Raw genomic sequence first — 25,122 nt, 5'->3', positions numbered from 1 at the left:
AAATAGAAATATTTTGTAATATTACAATTGTCTTTATCATCAATTTGAAGCATCCTTGCTAAATAAAAGTATCAATTTCTATAATCCCCCCCCCCCCTCCCCCAAAAATGTATACAGACTCCAAGCTTTTGAATGGTAGTGTATAACGTTACAAAAGCTTTTTATTTCAGACAAAAGCTGATCTTTGGAGATTTATATTTATCAAATAATCCTGGAAAAAATTACTCAACTGTTTTAAATATTGATAATAATAATAAATGTTTCTTGAACAGCAAATCAGCATATTAGAATGATTTCTGAAGGATCACGTGACACTAAATACTGGATTAATGATGTTGAAAATGTTGCTTTGATCACAGGGATAAATTACATTTAAAAATATATTCAAATAGAAAGCGGTTATTTTAAATTGGAAAAATATTTCAAAATGTTACTGTGTTTGCTGTACTTTGGATTAAATAAATGCAGGCTTGGTGAGCAGAAGAGACTGCTTTACAAAACAAAAAATCTTTCCGGTCAAAAAAGTTTGACTGGAAGTGTATGTAACTAGCCTGGAAAAATCCAGACCTTAATCTATTAAGATTAGTAATTAGTAATTAGTAATAATAATTCAAATTGTGCTCTCGCGAGACCTCTGGATTTCCAGGGTAGTATGTAACACCTCTTTGCATAATTTGCTAAAATTACGACTTGATTGGAAATGAAAGTTAACAGAATATTGGTAATATCACGTATGTAATAAACACGTACAAGTGTTATTTTGGTAGTTTTTGCTTTTAATAAATCATTCGAGGACGTTTAATAATGAAATTTCAGAGCTCTTTAGCCCACCGGGTCATTTTCTTAATTGTTTCGATTTGTACAGCTCTGGTCCTCCATAGTTTTCCCCTGTCTTTCCGGTTCTTTCATGTCCCTCTCTGAGCAACATCAATGGTTGGTGGGTCTAACAAAGGCTTTTCCCTTCCTAAGACATTCCCAGCTGGAACACGTGATGTGAAACTTAATGCACATCAACTTTTGTTCTCCTCCTGGAGTTTGTTTTTGCCGGGAGAGGTCGCATGCTTTAACACAGCTATGAGTCTTTCTTGCGAAGTACAAGGAAACAGCCTCGACTCGGTCATGTAGGAACATCTAAATCTGTTAACAGCAACTCAGCCTTTGGAGAAACATCACCCAAGTCTTATAAATGCGTAACTGCGCTTTTGTTACCGGGTGTGTTGGTTTCGACCCGTCGAGGTGAGTCCCACACACTGTTTATTTTTTAGCGTGAGTCTGCGGCGACTGTTTTGTTTTTCGATCACAGCTTAGTCTTGAATACATTTAAAGCGTTTCTTCTTTTTTTATGTTTTACTTGTTAAAAATAATAAAAGTTCTTAAATTTAGCAGTTATAACAGTTTGGAGCATATATTATACGTTTTTGTTTATGTTTTGTAGTTATATTTTGTTAACACTTAATTACCCGCGATAGTAATGTTGTAAATATGTTGTGTTACCACTGTTAGGGATTGTTTGATACTTTTCCTAACTTTCGTTTAGTAACTACCACTTGCTTTGTGGACATGAAGCAAAACTGTTGTTATTGTTGTCAGTCGGTTAATTGTATAATGCAGGTTTCATCATGTCATCATGATGTTTTGAAAGTTTTAAGGATAGTCTCTGGGAAAGTCGAATTTGACAAAAGCTGTACAACTTATTGAGATATATATCTAAACTTTATCTATACCCAAAATGATGTCATGAGCATGAGTCAGGTTTCAGACACATTCGTAAATATCATATATGAATGGTAGAGATGGTAATTATGTAACCAAGAAAAAGTAAAGCTGTCGTACCGCACTGAACAGTGTGATTATATGTATTCTTAGAATAATATGTCTTTATTTAAAGTTTTTATGCAAAATTTAATGTGAAATGGATCATATTTGCATTGGAAAACTGCTTGCACTTCCTTCTATATGCTCCTTTGTGAACTCTAAAAGAAAGGGAAGTAAAATTAGTGAAAGGGTCAAGTTAGTAACTTCAGTGTACGGTCCTCATAATTCAAAATGAGGACAATGTTTGCCAAATTTTAGCATGCCCTAAAACTAGTGTGAGTGTGTGTGTGTCAGGTTTTCCTGTGATGACCAAATGTCTCCAGACCGTAAAACCTCAAATCAACATTTGGAGAAACAGCCCTATGAGTAAAATAGCTTAATGACGTAATGAACATGTAAAAATTGTGTTGTGATTTTTTTGAAAATAAAAAAAATCTATACAACTCTATAAAAACATTATAAGTCAATGGAAGTCCTTATGATCTAGTGAGTGTGCTTCCTTATCCACCATTTGTGCTTTATGCATCAGTTCTCTTTTACTGCTGTCCGACAAATTGATTGCATTCATGACTAACTTTTACTTTAAAAATTGTCCCACCAGATTTTTCGTTTCACCCCCACTAATATTTCAGCAGTGGCTCTGAGGCCTGTTAAGAGGATTAGTCTCAGGCAAAGGGAAGTAACTTAACTGATTTTGCCCAGAACATGCGTCACTTGACAAGAATTTCAGAGTTGTGCAGTGACTGGCATTGGATCAGTTTGACAGAATGTTTTGATCCATTTCATTACTCTGCATAGCAGTCGTATTTACTTTTTTTAAGCTGCGGTTTGCCGGAATTGAGTGCCACTCAGATGCGGAGGTGTCTTCATTATGGTAATTGTAGTATCTGCTGACAGTATTGAGTGTTGTTGCACTGATGAATGTGGTGGACATGTGATTAAATAGCTTGACAATTTTGAAATGAAATGATTTCTTATGGTCAGCAGATCAGAGCAATGAATGCAAATTGAGAGATATAATGAGGTAATGAGATATCAGATTTAGTTTAACCGCAGAATTGCAAAACAAGCCAAAGACACACAGAGCGATATAGTGTCAAACTGCACATACTTTTAATATTTTTTGCTTAAACACTTCCTTGCTTGTTGTTTCCTTTCAGTTGTGCACTGTTCACCTTGTTTCTGTTCCTTTATAATAGAAAAAATAATATTTGGTAATAATAACAAATGTTATTGAGCACAAAATCAGCATATTATAGTAATTATAGTGAATAAGGATCATGTGACTCTAAAGACTGGAGTAGTGTTGTCACGATACTGGAATTTCTAACTTCGATACGATACCTTGAAAAATATCGATATTCGATACCATTTTCGATACCACAGAGAAAAAAACTGCCACAATATTAATTAAAAATTTCTTTTTTAATTTAAAGATAAATATAGTCTAGAACATGACAATGATGTATATGCATATGTACACTGCTACAGCCCTGTTCAGCTTCTTAGCTTCATTTGAGTTTGAGCTTCAAACTTTATTTGCTGTTCAAATACAACTGGTAGTGTAGGTCGTAAACTTGTTCTTTTTCTTTTTAGACCACACAATTAACTAAACTATCTAACTAATCTTAGAACTTAAGTTAATTGTAAAAGATATTTGTTAGTTAACACGAATAAACAATGGAAAATACTTTCAAAACATTTATTAATCTTAGTTAAAAATTAATTTAATCTATAATTTACTAATACATTAACCGATTAAAATTAAAGTTATATCTGTTAATATTTTTTATTGGACTGTGCTAACATGATCCGTTGTATTTTTATTACCTACCGTTATCAAAGATTCAGATATTCTTTAACAAATGCATTGCTCATCGTTCATAAATGCTGGTTAATACATTAACATTATTTGACGAACAGATTTTAATGCCGGATTCATAATCAACGATCCATGCAAGCAAACATACGTGCATCACACACGAAAACAGTTGCTCACTGGATAGACATTAAGACAAATCACAGAAATTAAGTAATGTGTGTTTTTTTTTAAATAAAGTTAAATAAGCGCAGTTAATTTACATTTGATTCCTCAATCTGTTTATATTAACGAACTACGGTAAAAAAAAAAAAAAAAAAAAAAATACGGGACATCACTCATATCAGCAACAATAATAGACAATCTTATTTAATGATTCAGTAATGTTAAAATGTGCACAGTTCTTCTTTATATAGATATGGGTGTCTGTCTTTCAGGTGCTTTGCGAAATTAGTGGTGTTAGCGCCTTTTGTTAGCACTGCTCTGTAGCAACTCTTACATATTGGCTTGCTTGTGTACTTCGGCTTTCCTTGTTCGTTTGTTTCATATCCGAAATATTTCCAGATAGCACTCCTGCTGTGCTCTTTATCAAACAAAGCCGGTCGTGGGGTGCCGCGCTCTCCTTTCTATTCGCTTCACTTGAATGAGACGAGACAGGCACCGCGGTCACGTGTGGTGTTTGTAAACTCGCCTTTGTGTAGAAGTGAAAGTGACAGCTCGGCTAGTATCGATACTTTGGGAAATTAGTATTGGTATCGTTCGGATATTTCAGTATCGATATTTATCGAAATATCGATATTTTTGACAACACTAGACTGGAGTAATAGCTGCTGTCATATATTCAGGCACACAAATAAATTAAAATACAGCATTTTGTTTTATATTTAATTTAATACCGTTGAAGTCAAAAGTTTACATACACTTTACAGAATCTGCTAAATTGTAATTATTTTACGAAAAATAAGAGGGATCATACAAAACGTTATTTTTTATTTAGTACTGACCTGAATAAAACATTTCACACATGTACGACATTTACATTTTACAAATTTATAAAAACGACCCTGTTCAAAAGTTTACATACACTTGATTCTTAATACTGTGTTGTTACCTGAGTAATCCACAGCTGTGTTTTTTTTAGTTTTTGTTTAGTGATAGTTGTTCATGAGTTCCTTGTTTGTCCTGAACAGTTAAACTGCCCACTGAAAAATCCTTCAGGTCCCACAAATTCTTTGGTTTTTCAGCATTTTGATGTATTTGAACTCTTTCCAACAATAACTGTATGATTCTGAGATTTATCTTTTCACACCGAGGACGATGCTTACAATCAGGGTAAATTTAACTTATTTTTTCTTCTAGGAAACATATAAGTATCTTCTGTAGGTTCTGAAAGGCAGTACTAAATAAAAATATGATGTTTAGGCAAAATAAGAAAAATGTGCACATCTCCATTCTGTTCAAAAGTTTTCACCCCCGGCTCTTAATGCATTGTGTTTCCTTCTGAAGCATTAATGAGCGTTTGAACCTTCTGTAATAGTGGCATATGAGTCCCTCAGTTGTCCTCAGTGTGAAAAGATGGATCTCAAAATCATACTGTCATTGTTGAAAAGGGTTCAAATACACAAAAAATGCTGAAAAAACAAATAATTTGTGGACCTGAAGAACAGCAGGCAGTTTAACTGTTCAGGACAAACAAGGGACTCATGAACAACTATCACTAAACAACAACAACAAAACAGCTGTGGATCATTCAGGTAAAAACACAGCATTTAAGTGTAGATGTGAAAAGTTTGCATACACCTTGCAGAATCTTCGAATGTTAATTAGTTTACCAAAACAAGAGAAATCATACAAAATGCATGTTATTTTTTTATTTAGTACTGACCTGAATTTCACATAAATTACATTTACATATAGCCCACAAAAGAAAATAATGGTTGAATTTATAAAAGGGACCCCATTCAAAAGTTTACATACACTTGATTACAAATCGAGTTAAACATTATTACAAATGAAATAGTTACAGTTAAAGACTTCAACTGTAACTATTTTATTTGTAATAATGTTTCACCATATTACTGTATTTTCATTATCCGGTATTTTTGATCAAGTAAATGCAGCTTTGATGAGCATAATCCTACCGAGCCCAAACTTAATGTGTCCACACTGAATATTTTTGCCTTGTTGACATTTTGTGAGCCAATTGGAGGTTCAAACACAGAGCAAACCTCAAATATTTAAAACACAGAGACCCATTATGACTCTAGCATGTTTTGAAGCAGATAATGCTGACTATATCTTCCCATCACAAAAACAACAACAAAAAAAGAACTGACTTGCATTCCAGTTTTACCCAATTTTGCCTGTCTGTACACATCTGAAAGTTGGTTGAAAAGGCTTAAAAAATCTTTTGTCTTCATTTTATGTTTTGTAGGACTAGTGACATACTAAATAATGGAGGAATTCTTGATGAAGGAGGACCTGGAAACAATACATTGAAGTAAAGGAAAGCGCACAGATTAGGTAAGGGGTGCCGGCTTTACATGTCTGCTTCTTAAGTATGATTTATTTCAACAAGATCCAGTGGTTTACATGTCTTCCCCACTGAGGTAAGACTGTATTCAGCACACGCAGACCTCATTTTCTCTTAAAGGAGGCTTCAGCTTCAGTGCAGTTAATCTAAACCAGTGTTGTTTTCGTCAACGATGACGATGACGAATTCATTTCGTTGACGCCACTTTTTTTCATGACGATAACGAGACGATGACGAGATAAAAATGTCTCTTTGATGACTAAAACATGACGAGACGTGTGTGAGTTTTCGTTGACGAGACGAGAATAGACAAATGTTAGTGGGTGGTCCGTCAGACGTTTAAAATGCGTGATATTTCTGCTTATTGTGCATGCCAATTAAAACCTAAAAAGTATCTGCCGCTATGGCAAGCCGTTTTAGCATTAAATACTCTTTGCCATACTAGTATGGCAAGCCGTTTAGCATTCTATCTTTGTTTGGTTACGCCAACCACCTGGCGTGCAGCGCACAACGTGCTCAACACGTCACATTGTTGTCACTCAGACAGACAGACGATTAACCATGATGGCGGCAGTTTGCACACAGGGTGGGCACAAACGGCGAGAGGACCTATGGGTGTATTTCAAATATATGTCTATTATGTCTAAAACCATTCCTTCGTTATTGTAATTATTGGTGAAAATAGTCGATCTGGAAGCTCACAATGTGTTGAACTATAGATCTGCTATTTTCACAACTTATAAGTGACACTACCCAACAGCAAAATACTTACTGACCTACATTAATTTGTTAAAAGACTACTTTTTCCCATTTTTTTTTACTAAAACTAGACTAAAACCTTTTTGACTTTTCGTCGACTAAAATTGGACTAAAACTATCACATATAGAAGTGACTAAAATTTGACTAAAACTAATAAGTATTTTAGTCCAAAAGACTAAAACTAAGACTAAATCTAAGATGGTTGTCAAAAACAACACTGATCTAAACAAACAGCTTTTGTGGCATAACGTCAATTACCACAGAAAATGATTTGGACTTACCCTTTAGAAAGCATACTTACCTACACATTTCTGACCATAAAACCAGCTAGAAACAATCTGATCAGCAGCTTTCTGCTGCATCTTTACCAGAAGTCAAGCACATGACATCATGTCTCTGTTGATATACTGGCAACACCCACAGATATTATAACTTTATGGATGATTTGAGTGCTTTAAAATGAGTTTGACATCTGCTAAATTCTTTTGTAAATGTCTTATAACCGTGGTTTTTGCTTTCTTTAGGTAATTGACATTATAGAATGATGTATTAAACTTGTAATGAACCTGGAAAGTTCCTTAAGTTTTTTTTCTCAGTTTTCAGTTCCTTTTAACTGGCATACATCCTCATATCTCAGAGTTTTGGATGATGTGATGTGGCTGGAATCCAGCTTTAGCAAAGAAAACTTGTTTGGTTTGTTTAGCATTGCTATTTTGGTATTTAAAAACCTTCAAACAGGTTTGTTGTTTTGGTTGGGAGGGTTTATGTTTTATGGAACCCGAAGAAAAAAATTTAAACATATGGACTGGATTAAAGATCAAAACCTCTTCTTATCATGATAACCTGCTTTAGACCTTTTCTGAAGACAATGGAAAAGATAATAATAGCTTAATGGACAAGTTGAAGCAATTGTTTTGTTCTTTGGAAGATCATTTGGAGTCCCATCCAGGATTCTAGAAATGATATCAGCTCTTGCAGTCAGGAAGCTGCCAGTCTGCCAAGAGCGTTTCCCACGGAATCACCTCACGTTTCCCACTGCACTGTCTGAATGAGAGACCTTTTTGTGTCTGTCACAGAAACTAAGAAATGGAGAGCGAGAGAATGGGTAAGTTCTAAGGAGTAGGAAACTTTTAAGTAGATCAAAAGGTGCATTTGGAGCCAGATTCGGGGCAGCAGAGGAAGGGAAACTTGATGAAGCCGAATGAAAGATGTGCACTAAGCACTTAAATGCAAGAACAGCCCGATATATGAGTCTGGAATTTGTCAGCACATGTATAAATCGTTGTTTGATCCTCATTTTGTCTGGTTATTGCTCTGGGACATGCTATGTGGGGTGGAGCTGGCCACATCCTGTAGAGCGCTGGCCTCTGCCTGCTCCCTCTGAATGTGTGTTTATGTGCTTCTCCTGTCTGGGGATCTGGGGATCACACCCATCCCATGTTGTGGGAAGGCCTAGAGATAAAATTTTGAGAATCAGTGCATGTGTAGAATCAGGTTTAAATGGTCATCTTTTAGTCTTTGCTTATGCAGTCTGTCAAGTGGCATTCAGATGGTTTGGGTTTGTTGGTCTGTGCTGCAGTCTGCGGTAACGCAATGCTATTTTGAGTGTGTTTTCTCACTGTTTTGCCTGCTTTTGCAGCTGTGCCTGTTAATGTGATTTTTCTGAGCCTTTCTGAGTCTCTCCGCAATCCTTTCAGACAAGCAGCAGGAGATTGAGCTTAAAAACCACTTAAACTTGAATGAACTGTCCGTCAGATTTGAGGTTTTTAGGGGTATTTATTAATATTTTTTTTAGTTTGTGCATTCTGAAACTGAATTTGACTCTATATTTCCAAAAAGTGTAATTTTCTTTTTGTGCCAGTCACTTTACCACAGAGAACAGACATTTCAGAGTTTCAAAAACAGTTCGTACAGAGCTGACACAAACTCAGGCATCCATGAGTGAATCAGTTTGTTTAAATAAATCAATTGAGTGGATGATTCACTGGCTTGCTTATAATAACAGACAGTTGTTTTGTTTTTAGAACTGAGTGAATGATTTTACAGTCTCTATTAAAAACAGAAATTACATTAATTTCTAAATTAATCAGCATCTTTCAAAGAATAAATAATTCAATAAATGATTCAATCACTCGTCACTTGTTTAATTTCTGATTGACTCAGTGAGCTTAAAGGTTGTATCAGCGATTTCTAGCCTGAAACATTAAGTGTCAAATTCAGCTGACCTTTCATCACGATCCGCTCGCTGCCTGCCCCATAAATTGTCTGTGAAAAAAACGCGTCTCTCTGGTCAGCCTAGGGTCCGAGATATGCCAAAAAAAACAATCGGCACTACCAACCTTTCCACAGAAAAACAAACAGTGTTCCAACCAATCAGCGTCAGGGGTTTGGTGTTGTGGACTTTCGCTCCGCCTCCCTCACATCCCTGCACCAGTAGGAAAGTCCACAACACCAAACCCCTGACGCTGATTGGTTGGAACACTGTTTGTTTTTCTGTGGAAAGGTTGGTAGTGCCGATTGTTTTTTTGGCATATCTCGGACCCTAGGCTGACCACAGAGACGCGGTTTTTTCACAGACAATTTATGGGGCAGGCAGCGAGCGGATCGTGATGAAAGGTCAGCTGAAATTGACACTTTATGTTTTAGGCTAGAAATCGCTGATACAACCTTTAATAGGGGTGTAAATCGGAGCCTTCAAGACGATTCGATACGATACCGATTTCTTAAGCCAACGATTCGATTATTTTCGATACTTCAGAATTCCCTGTGATACGATGCGATTCGATCCGATTCGATTCAATACTAGATATTTTTACATGATATCTATTAAGTTTCAAATAAATCAACAAAAATAGTAAATAATTTGCCTTTTATTGAGAATACAGAAACAGTATTCTATTCACATAATGTGTATGTTACACTAGTGCAGTTGTGCTCAATGCACTGCAAATAGAACAGCAAATATAAGTTACTGCATCTACAAAGTGCAATCAGATAAATTGTAATAAGAAAAAAACAAACAAAAAAAAGGCTAATGCTTATAGTGCAGGTCTACTATGGCCAATTAGCCTATTCACTGTTTTAAAAAGTTTCATTTATACAAAATTGGTTACATTTTGAAAATACAATTTGCATCTTATTAGGAGGTAATGGTCACACATCCTTTGCAGTAGATGAACTGCAAATAGAATACTACTCCACAAAATCAGTTCAAAATCATCACTCTTGAAAGTCAGACAACAACGTGAGGTGTGTGAACATGAACAACATCATAGATGGACTGTGAAACGAAAGTAACGCGTGTGAAGTAGAAGACAATAATGAGGTTAGCGCCACCCGCAGATTAGGAGTAGGTAGTACGCTTACGTCGGAGCCATAGACAGTAAAAGAAAGGTCGGAACGGATTCTAAAAATAGACAAGTGAACAAACAGGCGTTAAAATAAACACATTAATCGATACTCTTGCGGACGAATCGATGCATTGAATCGTCGGCTGCATAATCGATGCATCGATACGAATCGATTAATATTTACACCCCTAGAGCTTAAGCTAAATGATTCAGTGACTTGTCTGTACTTTTGTTTCTGAATGACTGTGTGCATTTGAACGAATCGATTGAGTAAATGATTCAACGACTCATCACTTGTTTCATTTCTGAATTATTGCCAAAACAAATTGTTTGACTAAATGATTAAATGACTCATAAATAAATTAATTTCTAAATAAATCAGTATGGTTAACTGACAGCAACACACATATATATAGAGTGATAAATCTGTGTCTGCAATAACCGTGTATAATGCAAGGGCCAAACTGACAGTGGCTAAAGTAAATTTCAAAAATGTTCTCAGCATAGTTCTAACACTTGTTTCGTTTTGAAATATCACAGTGAGCATGAACAAATTGATCAGTAAATGAATCAATGACTCGTCACTAGTTAAGTTTCTGAATGAAAGAGTGCATGTGAGCAAATCGATCGAGTGAAATGATTCAGTGACTTGTCACTTGTTTCATTTCTGAATGAATTGTTAGAACAAATTGTTTGAGTAAATGATTAAATGACTCAAAAAGAATCGCATTTCTAAATAAATCAGTATGGTTGTCTGAATTGGTTGAGTAAATGATTCAATGACACCATCTACTGGCATATCAATATAACTTGCGGAACTGACAGAAACACATACAAACAGAGTAATAAAATAGTGTTGGGCAGTTTAAATCAGTGTTTGCAATAACCATATATAATGTCAGCTACCATAATGACAGTGACTAAAGTAAATATCAAAGATGGTATTGGCATAGTCTTAGCAGTTGTTTAGTTTCTAAATGACTCTGTGAGTTTGAACGAATTGACCAGTAAATGATTTAGTGACTTGTCACTAGTTTTGTTTCTGAATGAATAAGTGGATTAGAGTAAATTAGAGAATTGAGTAAATGATTCAATGACTCATCACTTGTTTCATTTCTGAATAAATTGGCATAGTCTCGCGTAGCCAGACCTTCAGACTGGGAACCGATATAAATGACAGGTGAAGCAACCAATCACTCTCGTTTTGTGCCGCGTCATGCTTAGGGGTGTGGAAATGTCCCCACAATAACAGATCAAAGTATAACTCTTGGTATCTTAAAGTATTTTAAAGACTTTGTGCAGGGAACTTTAACCGCTCATCATCACGGTTGTAAACATGACAGCTTTCTTCTTCCGTGAGGGGGTTTGACATCACAGCAGATTTGTTTCCAGGTGGAACGCGACACACATATAAATCAACCAATCCGATGATGACTTGGAAACTCCTGAAGTGTTTTCACTTTTGTGTGCCGTATGCATCAGATGTTCAGCCAACAGTCCGTGGGTGTGACTTCTGAGGCTAAGACTAGTATCAGCATAACAGAAATGTCTAACCAGAACTGACACAACAAACAAATATAATCTAGGTGTGAATTTATGTGTCATGTTTTATTAAAATAGCTTTGCATGAGTGTACAACACATCATTTGGTTTGTAAACAGACCACAAAACTGATGAGAGCCACTTCAATGGAAGAGAGACTGAACCTAACAGCTGAAAAAAAAAAACCTTGCACATAAAATATGTTGATGTTTTTTCCGAAGCAGGGGTGTCTGCAGCATGTGAATATTTTAACTGTTGTTGTCGCTCAAGGCTGCTGTCCCCCTTGGGCGGGTAGAGCTCTCTACAGGCTCCGAGCAGAGCTGGATTTTTTCTAGCTGGGTTTTTGTGAGGTGGAGGGTCATATAGCAGCAGGGTCCTAACACAGTGCCAGACGACTTCATTATCCAATAGAAACCCAGCGTCTTTTCCCTCTCCCCTACTCTTCTCACATACTGTCTAACCACTGCATCAGACTTGAGGATGATTTATTAATATAATTCTTTAAATGTGTGTGTAATCGTCCTAGTTATGGTCTCTAACATATATTGTAGATGTGTTAGCAATTAAGTGGGCTGTAAAATTCTCTCTCAAGAATATGGGGAACTCAAGGGAAATGAAATCATTTAGCATGATTATAGTTAAAATCAGTTTTTTTGGGTGATTTATATACTCTGCACTGCATGGGAACATATTTTACTGTTGAATTTTGTTTATTTGTTTGCTGTTTAATATTACTCACAAGATCTTTTCAGTACAAACTGCATATAACCTGTACAAACAGCACGTCTGGTTTCATTAGCTGTGAATCACACTTTCGAGTCTTAACCAACACATTTCCAGTCCAACAGGACTGGAAAGACTATGTCATTCAGTAACACGCTGTGACTTCCTCTGTTGGTTACATTAACTGGAATGGGGAAAAAGCCCATTGCTCAGTTGCTAAATGCATATACGGATCCACTATGATTGCAAAGCAGTGTTACTTAACCACTAACATGAGAGTACTGTAAGAGATGTTTCTCATCTCACATGTAAATAGGTTAGCCAGTCAGAGGGCATTTATGTCAAAGTCTTGAGAAAGGGTGGAAAATATTTTTTGTGCACATAACTTTGAGTAAAAAATTATGATAAAATGTATGATTGAATTTTATTTACCGTATGAAATGTATTTATTTATTTATTTTATTTTGTTAAGAAATTTAACTTTTGAATTTAAAAAAAGAATGTTAAATTGATTTAAAAAAGTGACAGTAAAGGCATTTACAGTTGAGGTCAAAAGTTTACATAGACCTTGCAGAATCTGCAAAATGTTAATTATTTGACCAAAATAAGGGTTATCATACAAAATGCATGTTATTTTTTTTATTTAGTACTGACCTGAATAAGATATTTAACATACAAGATGTTTACAGATAGTCCACAAGAGAAAATAATACTTAAGTTTATAAAAAATTGACCCTGTTCAAAAGTTTACATACACTTGATTTTTAATACTGTGTTGATCCCTGTTAGTTTAGTAAAATAATTAACATTTTACATATTCCGCAAGGTGTATGTAAACTTTTGACCTCAACTGTATTTGTGCTGGTGCATTATTATTGCACAAGAAGTAACATAAACAAAATGTATAATCACAGGAAACACAAATGCCCTTTTAATATAACATATATTTGAATTGGTTTCTCAGTCATTTCTCTAGTCATGCGACACTGTTTTCCTGTGATTTCCAAGGCTGTCAATGTTTTTTTTAGTTTTTTTTTTTTAAAGAGTGGCATGTTGTTTTGACCTAAAGACTGCCACTGTCCCACTGTTCACTGTGATGCTTATATTAAGATGCACTGCACTCAGAGTTCTTGTTTTGTGTTTACATCAGCCCTGGATAAGAATACCAGAAATTCTGAGTCGTGTCTCACATTCTTGTTATATTTGTTCTCTTTGTTTATGGCTCAGCCCCTTTAATTGCTTGCAAGCTCCATTTCCTGTCAAGCCCTGCCAGGTCTTTCCAGACTACAGAAAATCCTCTCTGCTACCACGCACCTGTTATGTGTGCGTCTGTGTGCAGGACACAGAGACGCTCTGTGCTTCGTAGTTCAGATGTGCCTTTGTGTAGGTCCGAAAACAGCCCAGCTGAGTGGTCTTCTACGTCCACACACACATATATACATACACAAACTGGCGTGCTGAACCTTTTGTGCAATGGTACAAGCCAGCACGCTATAACAAATGACCCTGTTTGATGGAAACCGGATAAGAGTTTGCCTCTAGTCTTCTGTTCTTTGCAGTTGTTGACATTTTGGTGCCATACTAACAAAGGCTGTTCCTTTCAACTGTAGTTTTCCGTGTATCCCAGTGCCGTGACATCCCTATTGAGATGATAGCGGCCGAGGGAGATAAATGACCAATTGAACTGGACTCTCTCTCTCTCTCTCTGCGTGTATGTGCTCCACAGTGGCCAGTTAATAACTTAGCCTGTTTATTCTGCCCGTGCTGGCAGTCTGAGGGGTTTCCTGTTTACTCACCGAGCCGCATACATGTGCGCATTTTAAAAAAAGATACAGGCACAGAAACGAGATGATGCAAGGTAAATTACAGCTTGCTTTCTCTGGTTGATATACTGAGCAGGGTACAACAATGGTTTGCTTGTTGTCCTGGGGCCATTGTGAAAGAGTTTTGAGCTGGATGATGGAACTGTCAATTGTTTTGCATCATATGTCATCATTTTCCAGCAAAAATGCATGTGTGTATGGAGATAGCTGTGGACTATGTAATGTTGGCAGTGTGAACAGAAAAAATGTTGTTGTTGAGCCCTGCCGAGGAAAGATGAATGTGTGTTGTGATGCCTCATTACGGCAGCAACATGAGGTGAAGCCCCTTCACAGAGAGGAGTAGATTAACATGTCAAACTCAATTCATATCTGTCAGCGCAGGAGCGACGCTTCACAGGAAATACCTGGAACTCACTTAGACTTCTTTTGTACCCCGCCTTCATCTCCTGCTATTTCCTGAAAAACCACCACCACAACAGTACAAAACTGTTAAACTTCTCGCTGGGTGGTTGTGAGAGTTGTGCCCTTTTGGATTGTACTGAGGCTTGCTGTGGACCGTGACGACTGGTCAGGAATAGAGTGAGAGGAGAAAAGGAGCTGAGAACTGTGGGATTGATTTGGAGGAGAGAGATTGAAACGGTGATAAAGTCAAAAACAAAAGCTGAATAATCATTTAAAGCCTACTGATTAATCAGTGAAATAATTGATGATTACATTTACATTACTTTTAGTCATTTAGCAGACATTTTTATCCAAAGCGACTTACAAATGAGAAACATAAGCAATTAAACCCAACAAAATAGCACTAATATGTAAGTGCTGTGACAAGTCTTGGTTAGTCCAACGCAGTAAATTTAGCATTATTTATATAATAATTAAAAAGAAAATAAGTAGATACACTCGTAAAAATAAAGGTGCTTCACGATGCCATCGAAGAATCTTTTTGTCTAAATGGTTCTATAAAGAACCTTTAACATCTGAAGAACCTTTCTGTTTCGCAAAAGGTTCTCTGTGGCGAAAGAAGGTTCTTTAGATTATAAAAAGGTAAGAAAGAGCTGGTTCTTTGAAGAACCTTTTACTGAATGGTTCTTTGTGAGACCAAAAATGGTTCTTCTATGGCATTGCTGTGAAGCACCTTTATTTTTAAGAGTGTAGATTAGAAAAGCAATAGAGAATGTTAGTGTTAGAGTGTCATTTTTTATTATAAAAAAAAAAAAAACAAGTAGATATAATAGAAAAAAAATAGAGAATGCTAGTGTTAGAGGGGCATTTTTATAATAAATAAAAAGAAAACAAGTAGATAGAGTAGAGAAAGGACAGAGAATGCTAGTGTTATAGGATATTTTTTAATAAAAAAAAAGTAGTTAGAATAGAAATAGAATAAAGAATGCAAGTGTTAGAGGGTCAAGTTTTTTATAATGAATAAAAAGAAAACAGAAATAGAATAAAATGATTAGTTGATTAATCATTCTGATATTCATTAGATTATTGGATTATCAAAATAATTGTCAGTTATCAAAATAATTTTGTAGCAGCCATGATAAGTGAAGATTCTGTAATTTTATATAATTTTATACTATTATTGAATAATAATGATTAGCTAATGATAATAACAATAACAATAATAATTTAACATTTTAATTCTATTACTAAATCATAAAATAATAACATCTAACAAAATAATAAAGTCTTATTAATAAATAATAATAATAATAATAATTATTATTATTATTAAATGTCATCATTAGAATATTATTCAAATTATTAAACAACAACAATGATGATATTGATAATAATAGTAATAATAATAATAATAATAATAATTGCTAATGGACCTTGAGTCTGGAAATAAAGTGGAATGAATGAATAACTATTATTATTATTATTATTATTATTAATCTTTAAAGGAAACCCCGGGTATTAAGACTTGTATGGCTTTATATAACGATGTTTAATAAGAGATGTTGTTTCACAGAGATGGGGAAGGGACTTCCAGTATTAAGGGTTCATTCTACTGAAGGACCTTCCACCCAGAACTTAGGCAATCGGCTAAATATAGCCGGCTAAATAAATCAGCTCTGGAGAACACAAGTGTCTATACTGATATCATGTGCAGAAGAAAGCAATGGTTTTAGATGAAGTACTGGTTCTTTTCAAATCTTCTTATGGTCACATCAAAGGCTTTGCGAGCTGAGCTGCACATGTTTGCCATGATTTCCCTTACAGTGTCAGTGTTCAGACAGCAGCTTTCTGTTAGCTCAACACATAAATTCAACCAGTGAAAAAAGGCCTTGTGTTTCCTTTGTCGATGGTAAGAGTGGAGTCAGGTTGACTCTGCAAGACTGTGCTGTCAGTAGAGGAAAAAAGCTGTTGTGCATAACTCAGACAGCTGTGCTGGATCAAAGCTTTCTGGGTGTTGGGGATCTGTAGCATCTGGAAGTGGGTCAACGCTGGCTCTTGCTCCAGCTGATGACAATCTTCTGCAGCGCTCGCTCATCATGAACAAAGTGACCTGCAGAGGCAGCACTAGGCGGTGTGGCTGGTTTTATAGCTGTATTGTTTACAAGGTTGCATTTATACTGATTTATGCAGCTTACTTTTGCATTGACTTTTCTTACATGTTTTGAAGTCAAAAAAAGTTGTGTACAATAGAAAAAGCTCCCACTGTAGTCCCTTCAGCCCTTAGTAGCTTCAGTACATTCATGGTTTGAACCCATTTTATATAAGCTGTAACATGCTTGATGTTTAAGTTGCATATTTTATGATCAGTTTTGTTGTAGTGCAGTTTTTTATTTTTATTTTTTTGGGAAATACTGATACATTTTTTATCATTCTTTGATTAATGTTCAAAAGAACAGCATTCATTTGCTGTTCAAAATCTTTTGTAACAAGGTATACAACTTAGCTGTTACGTTTGATCAATATAATTATATTATTATAATATATCCATTATATTGATAAGTAACAGCTAAGACGTATACCTTGTTACAAAAGATTTTGTTTTCAAATGAATGCTGTTCTTTTGAACATTTAATTCTTCTTACTCTTACAGTAAATGTATAGGACATATTATGGAAGTCCATTTCTGCCACTGAATAAAAAAATAAAAATCTCACAATTTTTATCTCGCAATTCTTACTTTTTTCTCTCAGAATTGTGAAATATAAACTTGCATGATATAAACTCACAATTGTGAGAAAAATGTCAGAATTGTGTGATATAAACTCGCAATTTCGAGAAAAAAAGCCAGAATTGCAAGTATATATCACGCAATTCTGAGAAATTATTCTGAGAAAAAAGTCAGAATTGTGAGGTAATATGACGCAATTCTGAGAAAGAAAGTCAGAATTGCAAGATGTCAACTCACAATTGTGAAAAAAAAGTCAGAATTGTGAGGTAAAAATGCACAGTTACCTTTTTTTATCTTTTTATTCAGTGGCAGACACGGGCTTCCATAACATATGGCCTTTTATTAGGTGATCACTACATTCCAGGGGTTTCTTTTTTGTACATTGAGCTGGTTTTGATTCTTACCTGAGCTTAGCAGTGCATTCACAGCTGACAAAGTGTATTAGAAAGCTTTATTTTCCTCTTCCTTTCTTCTTCCACCACCCTTTCTCACGGCTTGACCTTTGCCCTGGTTTTGTCTCTGCCAGTCTCCCAGCTGATCCCCCCTTCCAGTATTATGCCTCAGGCTGTTTTGAAAACTTCTTTACAACAGTGGATGAACAAAAGATTTAAACTCAGACTGTCATCTCAATTTGCTTTACTAGTTTTCCCATGATCTCTAAGCAGACGCACTGTGTAATTTGTTTTTAAGGTAAGGTTATTAATTAAATATTTATTTACAGATTGATTGATTGTATAACATGTTAAACTGGCAGGGCCTGGCTGTAACAGAGTTAATATTGGCACTGAGCAATCTAGGACAAGATATGTTTGAGCTTGTGACTAGATGTATAAAACAGTATTATGTGTGTAAAGGGTGTAGTTCAAGTTAAAGGGTTAGTTTACCCACAAATGAAAATTAGCCCATGATTTACTCACCCTCAGGGCATCTTATGTGTATATGACTTTCTTCTTTCAGTCTAATCCAATTGGAGTTATATTAAAAATTGTCCTGGCTTTTCCAAGCTTTATAATGGCAGTGGACGGGTCTTTCTCTTCAACAGTCAAAAAGAAGTCCAATAAAGTGCATCCATCCATAATAAAAAAGTGCTCCACACAGCTCTGGGGGTAAATAAAGGCCTCCTGTAGTGAATTTTGTAAGAAAAATATCCATATTGAAAACTTAATAATCTCTTTTCTCTAGCTTGCACTAACTGTTGTACACGGAAGCCATTCCAGGTAGATAATGTGGACGAAACACAAACAAAACACTGCTCACAAATTAGAAGTACAAAAAGGGGATTTCGATATAAGCCAAGAGGATACTGGTTTTACTTTGCTAAAGTAAGGAAACTTTGCCTCCTTTGGTCCAGTAAACAAATGTTGGTTTTTGCAAGATCAGCAGCGCATGCGCAATGCATGCATCCTACATCTGGACTAGCTTGCACGTATGACAGTTAGTGCAAGCTAGAATATTTTTTTTCTTACTAAAACACATCGATTTGCTTCAGGAGGCCTTTATTCACCCCCGGAGCTGTGTGGAGCACTTTTTATTATGGATGGATGCGCTTTATTGGACTTACTTTGGACTTTATTGGACTTACTTTAAAACACCCGCCCACTGCCATTATAATGGACAATTTTTAATATAACTGATTGGATTCGACAGAAAGAAGAAAATCATATACACCTAGAATGCCTTGAGGGTGAGTAAATCATGGGCTAATTTTAATTTTTAGGTGAACTATCCCTTTAATTCTTCTGGAGGGAAATGAGATGAGAGTGAAAGTGCTTTTAAAGAAGTTTAGAGGTTGCCTATGTATTGCAGGCTTCTGCTGGGCGATATACCAGTTCAAATGGTAAACTGGGTTGAATTACGCACACAACAGCGTAAGTGGCTAAGCAACGTAAACAGCGTTGTGAATTGAGAGGAAATACCTGTTAACTGCATACACTTCTGACTAATGGTTGGAGAACTTTCAGAACTATTAATAACACACAAGTAATTATTTGTATACACCGAAGACGAACGCAAAGAGGAGAAAATACTGTAGCAAGCAAGTTCACTGTTCAAAATGCGCGATATTTGGAAGAAAATCCTACTGAAACTGATTTGGGGTAAGGAGTTTATATGATTATATCTCTGAGGGGAACTGACTGTCTACTGAAAAGTGTAGATGGTATTTTCTTTTCACCTTTCCTCTGTATAATGCATATTATTAGTATTTAAAAGTGCAGTGCTTTTTTGTTTACAGCAGTAACCAGCAGAATGCTGTATCGCTGATGTTCCATAAGCGCCACCTGCTGTCAGAGAGTGAATTTGCGTTCTCATTTAGCCTTTCAGTTTGACGCATTTTGTTTCATATAAATGTACAGTCATGGAAAAACCGTGATAAACAATCAAACCGCTAGAATCCTAAAAAAAATGTGATAGAGATTTTTGGTAAAACGGCACAGCACTACTCTGGCCTATCCGTGTGGAAGGGGTTGAAATGTCCTCTTCCTGGGCTTCAGATAAAGTATGTGTCTGTGATCCACAGAAACCCAGCCTGACACAGAAGAGCTGCGTACACCCAACCATGTCTACAGAGATGATGATGCAGTCCTGCCTCATGGACCGGAGCAGCAGCTTTTTTAAGGTTAGACCCATCGCCACTGTACTCTGAGCTTTGCCTTGTTTTCTGTATGTCTGCCTGCATGTTCTGGATTTAAATTTGCATGTGCTGTATGTTATCGTCACATGAGCTTCTCTAACTAAGCCGCCATTTAGAACCAGTTTACACCTGTGGACAGTTGTATAAACTTATTATTTTATATTTTTTATTGGACTGGTCATAACTTAAGTCTGTTACATAAAAATGTAGATGAGTCTTCAAATTCAATTCAAATATTGCTGACTTTAATTATATGGATTAAAAAAAAAAAAAAAAAAAAATCTTTTTTATGTTCCACAGAAGAAAAGAAGTCATACAGGTTTGGAACAGCATGGCTAAAATGATGACATTTAAATTTTTGCATAAACTGTCCTTTTAAGGTTCATCTCAGTTGATTCCAAGTTCTTAATGCTGAATAATGCTAAATTGTTTTGTGATCCAGTCACTCGAACCACATTCAGAGGTAGTCAGAAACAGACCTGACCGCATGGCCTACAAATTGAACGGCACTATAGTTTACATTTTACACAGTAATGTGTCAACCAGCAATAAATGCCGCACTGAAACACACCATCGCTGAATGAGCTTGCTTTCAGTTCGCGTCCTACTTTAGAGTCAGACAGAGCGCAGGTTAGTCAGGGCCTCTGGAGACCCCGTGGAATGCTGCTCTGTCTGTTCGCAGTGCCAGCGCTAAAGCTGCAGAGCTTAAGAGGTTCTCAGAGGATGATAGATGCAGTTGTTATCTCTGCAAGCTTTTCTTCCAACAAACATGACGAGTTTTTTGTGTGAATGTTTGTGTAATTATTTCAGGGTGACCTTACTATTCCCTCCAGCATGTGTTGTGATTATTTCATGCAGGAGGAAGTTGTAGTCGCAAATGCAAGCTTTGTTACATGTCAACAATCAGATGCAGCCAAAGGCAAATAAATCAGGCTTTCGCTCCGACGCTAATCGGCCGTGATGAATGCATGATAAGATTATGAGTGTCAGTGAACAAAAATTTATATTCCTCCTTGTTTCCTTAACAGAAAACACTCCCGTAACATCTCTCCTCTGTCATCAGTTTAGATGATCCTTCAGTGGAATGTGGTGAGCGGATTGAATTTTACCATTGTCGTCTGTTAAAGGAACAGTTCATCAAAAAAAGTGTTCTCTTGTTGTTCCAAACTTTTATGACAGATGGTGAATTTTCAAAGAATATCCTGGCTGCTCCTTTTCAAATAATAAAATATGGAATAGAATACTCAAGAGAGGCAGTGTCTCCTCAAAATATTGGATGAGAAAAAAAAATTTTGTAATACAAAACAATGGCAATATTACAAAATATAACATTTAAAAGTGTATAAATCATATGTTTTTCTAAAGCAACATTGTCCAACAGCGAACCCAGCAGGTAAAGTTACAACAGGAGTCCACGTCTCTCTCGCCTACCCTGAGCCATTGAGTTTTTAGCAGACCCCCTAAAGCATGCCGTGGGGCATGGGGGGCAATTGAGAATAAATAGGGGAAAGTCACTTGAGAAGAGGAAATGCCTCCATCGCGATATGATTGGATACGACTGGTTATGTTCGGCTGTGGTTGGTTCATGCGATAAATCCCGCCTCTTGTGTTCTTGCACATTCTGTGTCTGCGAATCAGTCTGAATTAACAATATAATGGCATTAATTGTAACACTAATTTAAAAAAGTAAGTAAACAACTCACACACTTAGATATAATCACTTTGTTACGTCAAAATAAGACTTAAAGTGGCTTGAAAACATGATTTGTGAGATTTTAAAGTGAGCAATCAGCTTGGTGAAATTTTAAGTAAATCTCAGTGTCTGTGACCAATGTTTACCGAGCTTTGATGGCTAATGACCTGAAAAATAGTTAAAAGTTTACTATTAAAAAGAACAGCTAAACATAAGTTCACAAATAAAATAAATTGTTTAATTTTTTACTGCCTTGAGTTATTATAGAATATTTATTACACTGTCAATGTAAAAATATAATATAAAATATAAAAAAAAAATTCTGATAGTCTAAGTCATGTTTATTTAACAGTAAATGTGACTTGGACATTAATTTGATTAAAAAAAAATTATCTATTAAAAAACTTTGTCTCCTTATTTCAGAACACCACTGCACACCACTGGAATGCACAATATAAAAATTATTGTTGATACCAATAAGTTAACAATTATGTTATGGCTAATAACTGATAAATGGCTAAAAAAATAAAATGCTTCTTTTTAAATGCTAAAAGATAATATATACACTACAGCATTATAATGTACATTATGAAAATAGATATTATTCTGGAATTTGCTAAAGATTGTTAAGCAGGGTCATTAAATTATTAGTGTTTTTAAAGATTAACTTTAATGAGTTAATTAACATGCACAATTAAATTGGATTATATATTCAATATTAATACGATACAACAAATAAAAAAGACTGATAAAAGACCATTTGTATTTAATTATTAATATGATATAGAATTAAATACTAAAAACACTCAAATTAAGATGTACACCATTAAATCAAAATCATGTTTTTGAGTTTATTTGTTAGAAATCAGCTTTTATTGGTGGTTAAAGGACAAAGCAGGCTTGTTGAGAACCACTGCTATGTGATATTATTTACGCTACCTGATCTCTAGTACCTGTGGGAACTTTTTCGCCAGACGCAAAATATCTAAGTTCATATCACTGCAGTTTCCAACAGAAATGAACACTAGAGGAAGTAAAACATTGAGCACTTGAAATCATTTTTGTACACAGTTATGATTACACCTCCATATGTTTTGCTTTCCAGATGTAACAAGCTTGCTCGGTAGCTCAGCCGGCACAGAATTAGACTTAGGATTTGGAATCCTTGGGTACAAATCCAGTGAAAAACATGACTCGCAATAAAAGAGATTAAAAAGATTAATAAAAAAGCTAAAACAGTATTCTTGCGCTTTTGTTCGCACTCTCGGGTGCAGATGGTACGTTATTTTAAAACGTCACGGAGCATTAGAGTTACAGCGCCACTCAGCAGATATTTCAAGTCAGAACTGCAGTAACACTTCAGTACAAAACCAACGTCACATAAAGCGTACCATATGCACGTTCATCTGTTTCGGAGGAAAAAAATGACCACTCTTTTAGCCCCACTCAGTGGGCATATTCACATCAAATATGTTACGAAACTTACATGCCGGTACGTATTTCACATCTTGCGAAAAAGTTCCAACAGGTATGTTTTCGTCATGAGATCAAGTTGCATTTACTTTTATTACATGGAAAAGAGTGGCAAAGATGTTCCTTAAAATGTAATTATTCCACGGAATAAAGATGAGGATTTGGACTGGGTGTGTAAATGATGACACAATGTTGATTTTTGAGTGAACAGTCCCTTTAATTGAATAACTCTGCTGCTGTCAATTTGAGTGTTTATATTTCGAACACTCCTCTCAGTGTTAGGGCTGTGTTTGGCTGAAACAAGCGTGCTAGTAAAATGTCAGCACATAGTTTCCTAAAGTCTTGGCTGCTTTGTATGCTGTGAATGACTTTACCTCACGGCTGGTTAAAGAGAGGCACAGATGACTGCAGCATTTGGACGAGCTCTTGATCTCGCCAGTCTCCAGAACACCGGCCAGCACCTCATAAGCATCAGAGTTTCCTAACAAATGTCCAGCTGGCGAAAATGCATCTTTTTTTCTGCTTCATCACCTCTTTTAATAGCTTGTCAAGTCATTCTCTGCTTCTGGATGAATTCATCAACGCAAGCTGAATGGTTTTTATATCAGATCTCTTTTGTCCCAGCAGGACTGTGTCTGTTTGCTCTATTAAATGTAAATGATGGGTGGATCCACTGTAGCTCAGAGAGTAGTTTGCTGTGTTCTTGTAAATCTGTTGAAAGCGTATCTTCTGTTTTTCTCTGTCAGTGCTGTCCATTAGAATTATACAATCTCATTTATATATTTTTGAGGATATTCCCTCGCTGGCGAAATTGCTCTTTTTTTGTACAACAAACATTTTACATGTTTATCTAAACATTTGATTTTTAAATAAACATTTGATTTTCACCTATTTAATCTGGCGAAACCAGACAAAATTTGTATTTTTACACAGGTGGCAAATAAATAAAGAAATAAATAGATAAATGCATAAATAATATACAGTAAATAATATTACACATTACAAGGTTTGTGGCCAGTATAAGATTTTAAGTTTTTAAAGTCTCTTTTGCTCACCTAGCCTGCATTTATTTGTTTCAAAGTTCAGCAAAAACAGTAAAATTCTGACATATTTTTACTATTTAAAACAACTCTTTTCTATTTGAAAATATTTTAAATAGTAATTTATTCCTGTGATTTCAAAGTTGAATTTTTAGCATCATTACTCCAGTCACATGATCCTTCAGAAATTATTCTAATATTCTGATTTGTTGCTCAAAAACAGTTCTCATTATTATTATGTTGAAAACAGATAAGTAGAATTTTTTCAGGTTTCTCTGATGAATAGAGAGTTCAGAAGAACAGCATTTATCTGAAATAGAAATCTTTTGTAACATTATAAATGTCTTTATCATCACCTTTGATCAATTTAAAGCATCCTTGGTAAATAAAAGTATTAATTTCTATAATTTCTTACTCCTAAAAATGTAATGGTATAGTGTATAATGTTACAAAAGCTTTTTATTTCAGATAAATGCTGATCTTTGGATCTTTTTTTTCCTGAACAAAATGTACTCAACTGTTTTTAAATATTGATAATAATAATAATAATAGGTAATAAAAATGCTTCTTGAACAGCAAATCGTCATATTAGGATGTTTTCTGAAGGATCATGCGACACTGAAGACTGGAGTAATGATGCTGAAAATTTAGCTTTATATTAAAATAGAAAACAGTTCTTTTAAATCATAAAAATATTTCTGAATTTTACTGTTTTTGCTGTATTTTGGATCAAATCAATGCAGGCTTTGTGCGCAGAAAAGACTTCTTCAAAAACATTAAAAATCTTAC

At 35.4% G+C, this 25,122-nt stretch overlaps 1 protein-coding gene across 2 annotated transcripts in view; it reads left to right on the top strand.

Moving 5' to 3' along the window:
* Positions 1–1,048: 1,048 nt before the first annotated feature.
* Positions 1,049–25,122, top strand: part of rin2a (Ras and Rab interactor 2a) — a 47,932-nt gene continuing 23,858 nt past the window's right edge. The window contains exons 1-4 of one of the 2 annotated variants that reach the window (XM_073835008.1): positions 1,049–1,236; positions 6,069–6,157; positions 20,014–20,112; positions 21,156–21,216. In XM_073835008.1, the coding sequence (XP_073691109.1) occupies positions 21,196–21,216 (21 nt within the window). In that variant the 5' untranslated portion in view covers positions 1,049–1,236; positions 6,069–6,157; positions 20,014–20,112; positions 21,156–21,195. The remainder of the gene's footprint in view (positions 1,237–6,068; positions 6,158–20,013; positions 20,113–21,155; positions 21,217–25,122) is intronic. The other variant, XM_073835009.1, reaches the window with a different exon arrangement.

The sequence above is a fragment of the Garra rufa genome, chromosome 2 (assembly GCF_049309525.1).
Source record: "Garra rufa chromosome 2, GarRuf1.0, whole genome shotgun sequence".
NCBI classification, from domain to species: Eukaryota; Metazoa; Chordata; class Actinopteri; order Cypriniformes; family Cyprinidae; genus Garra; species Garra rufa.
This window is presented reverse-complemented; position numbering and strand designations above follow the sequence as displayed.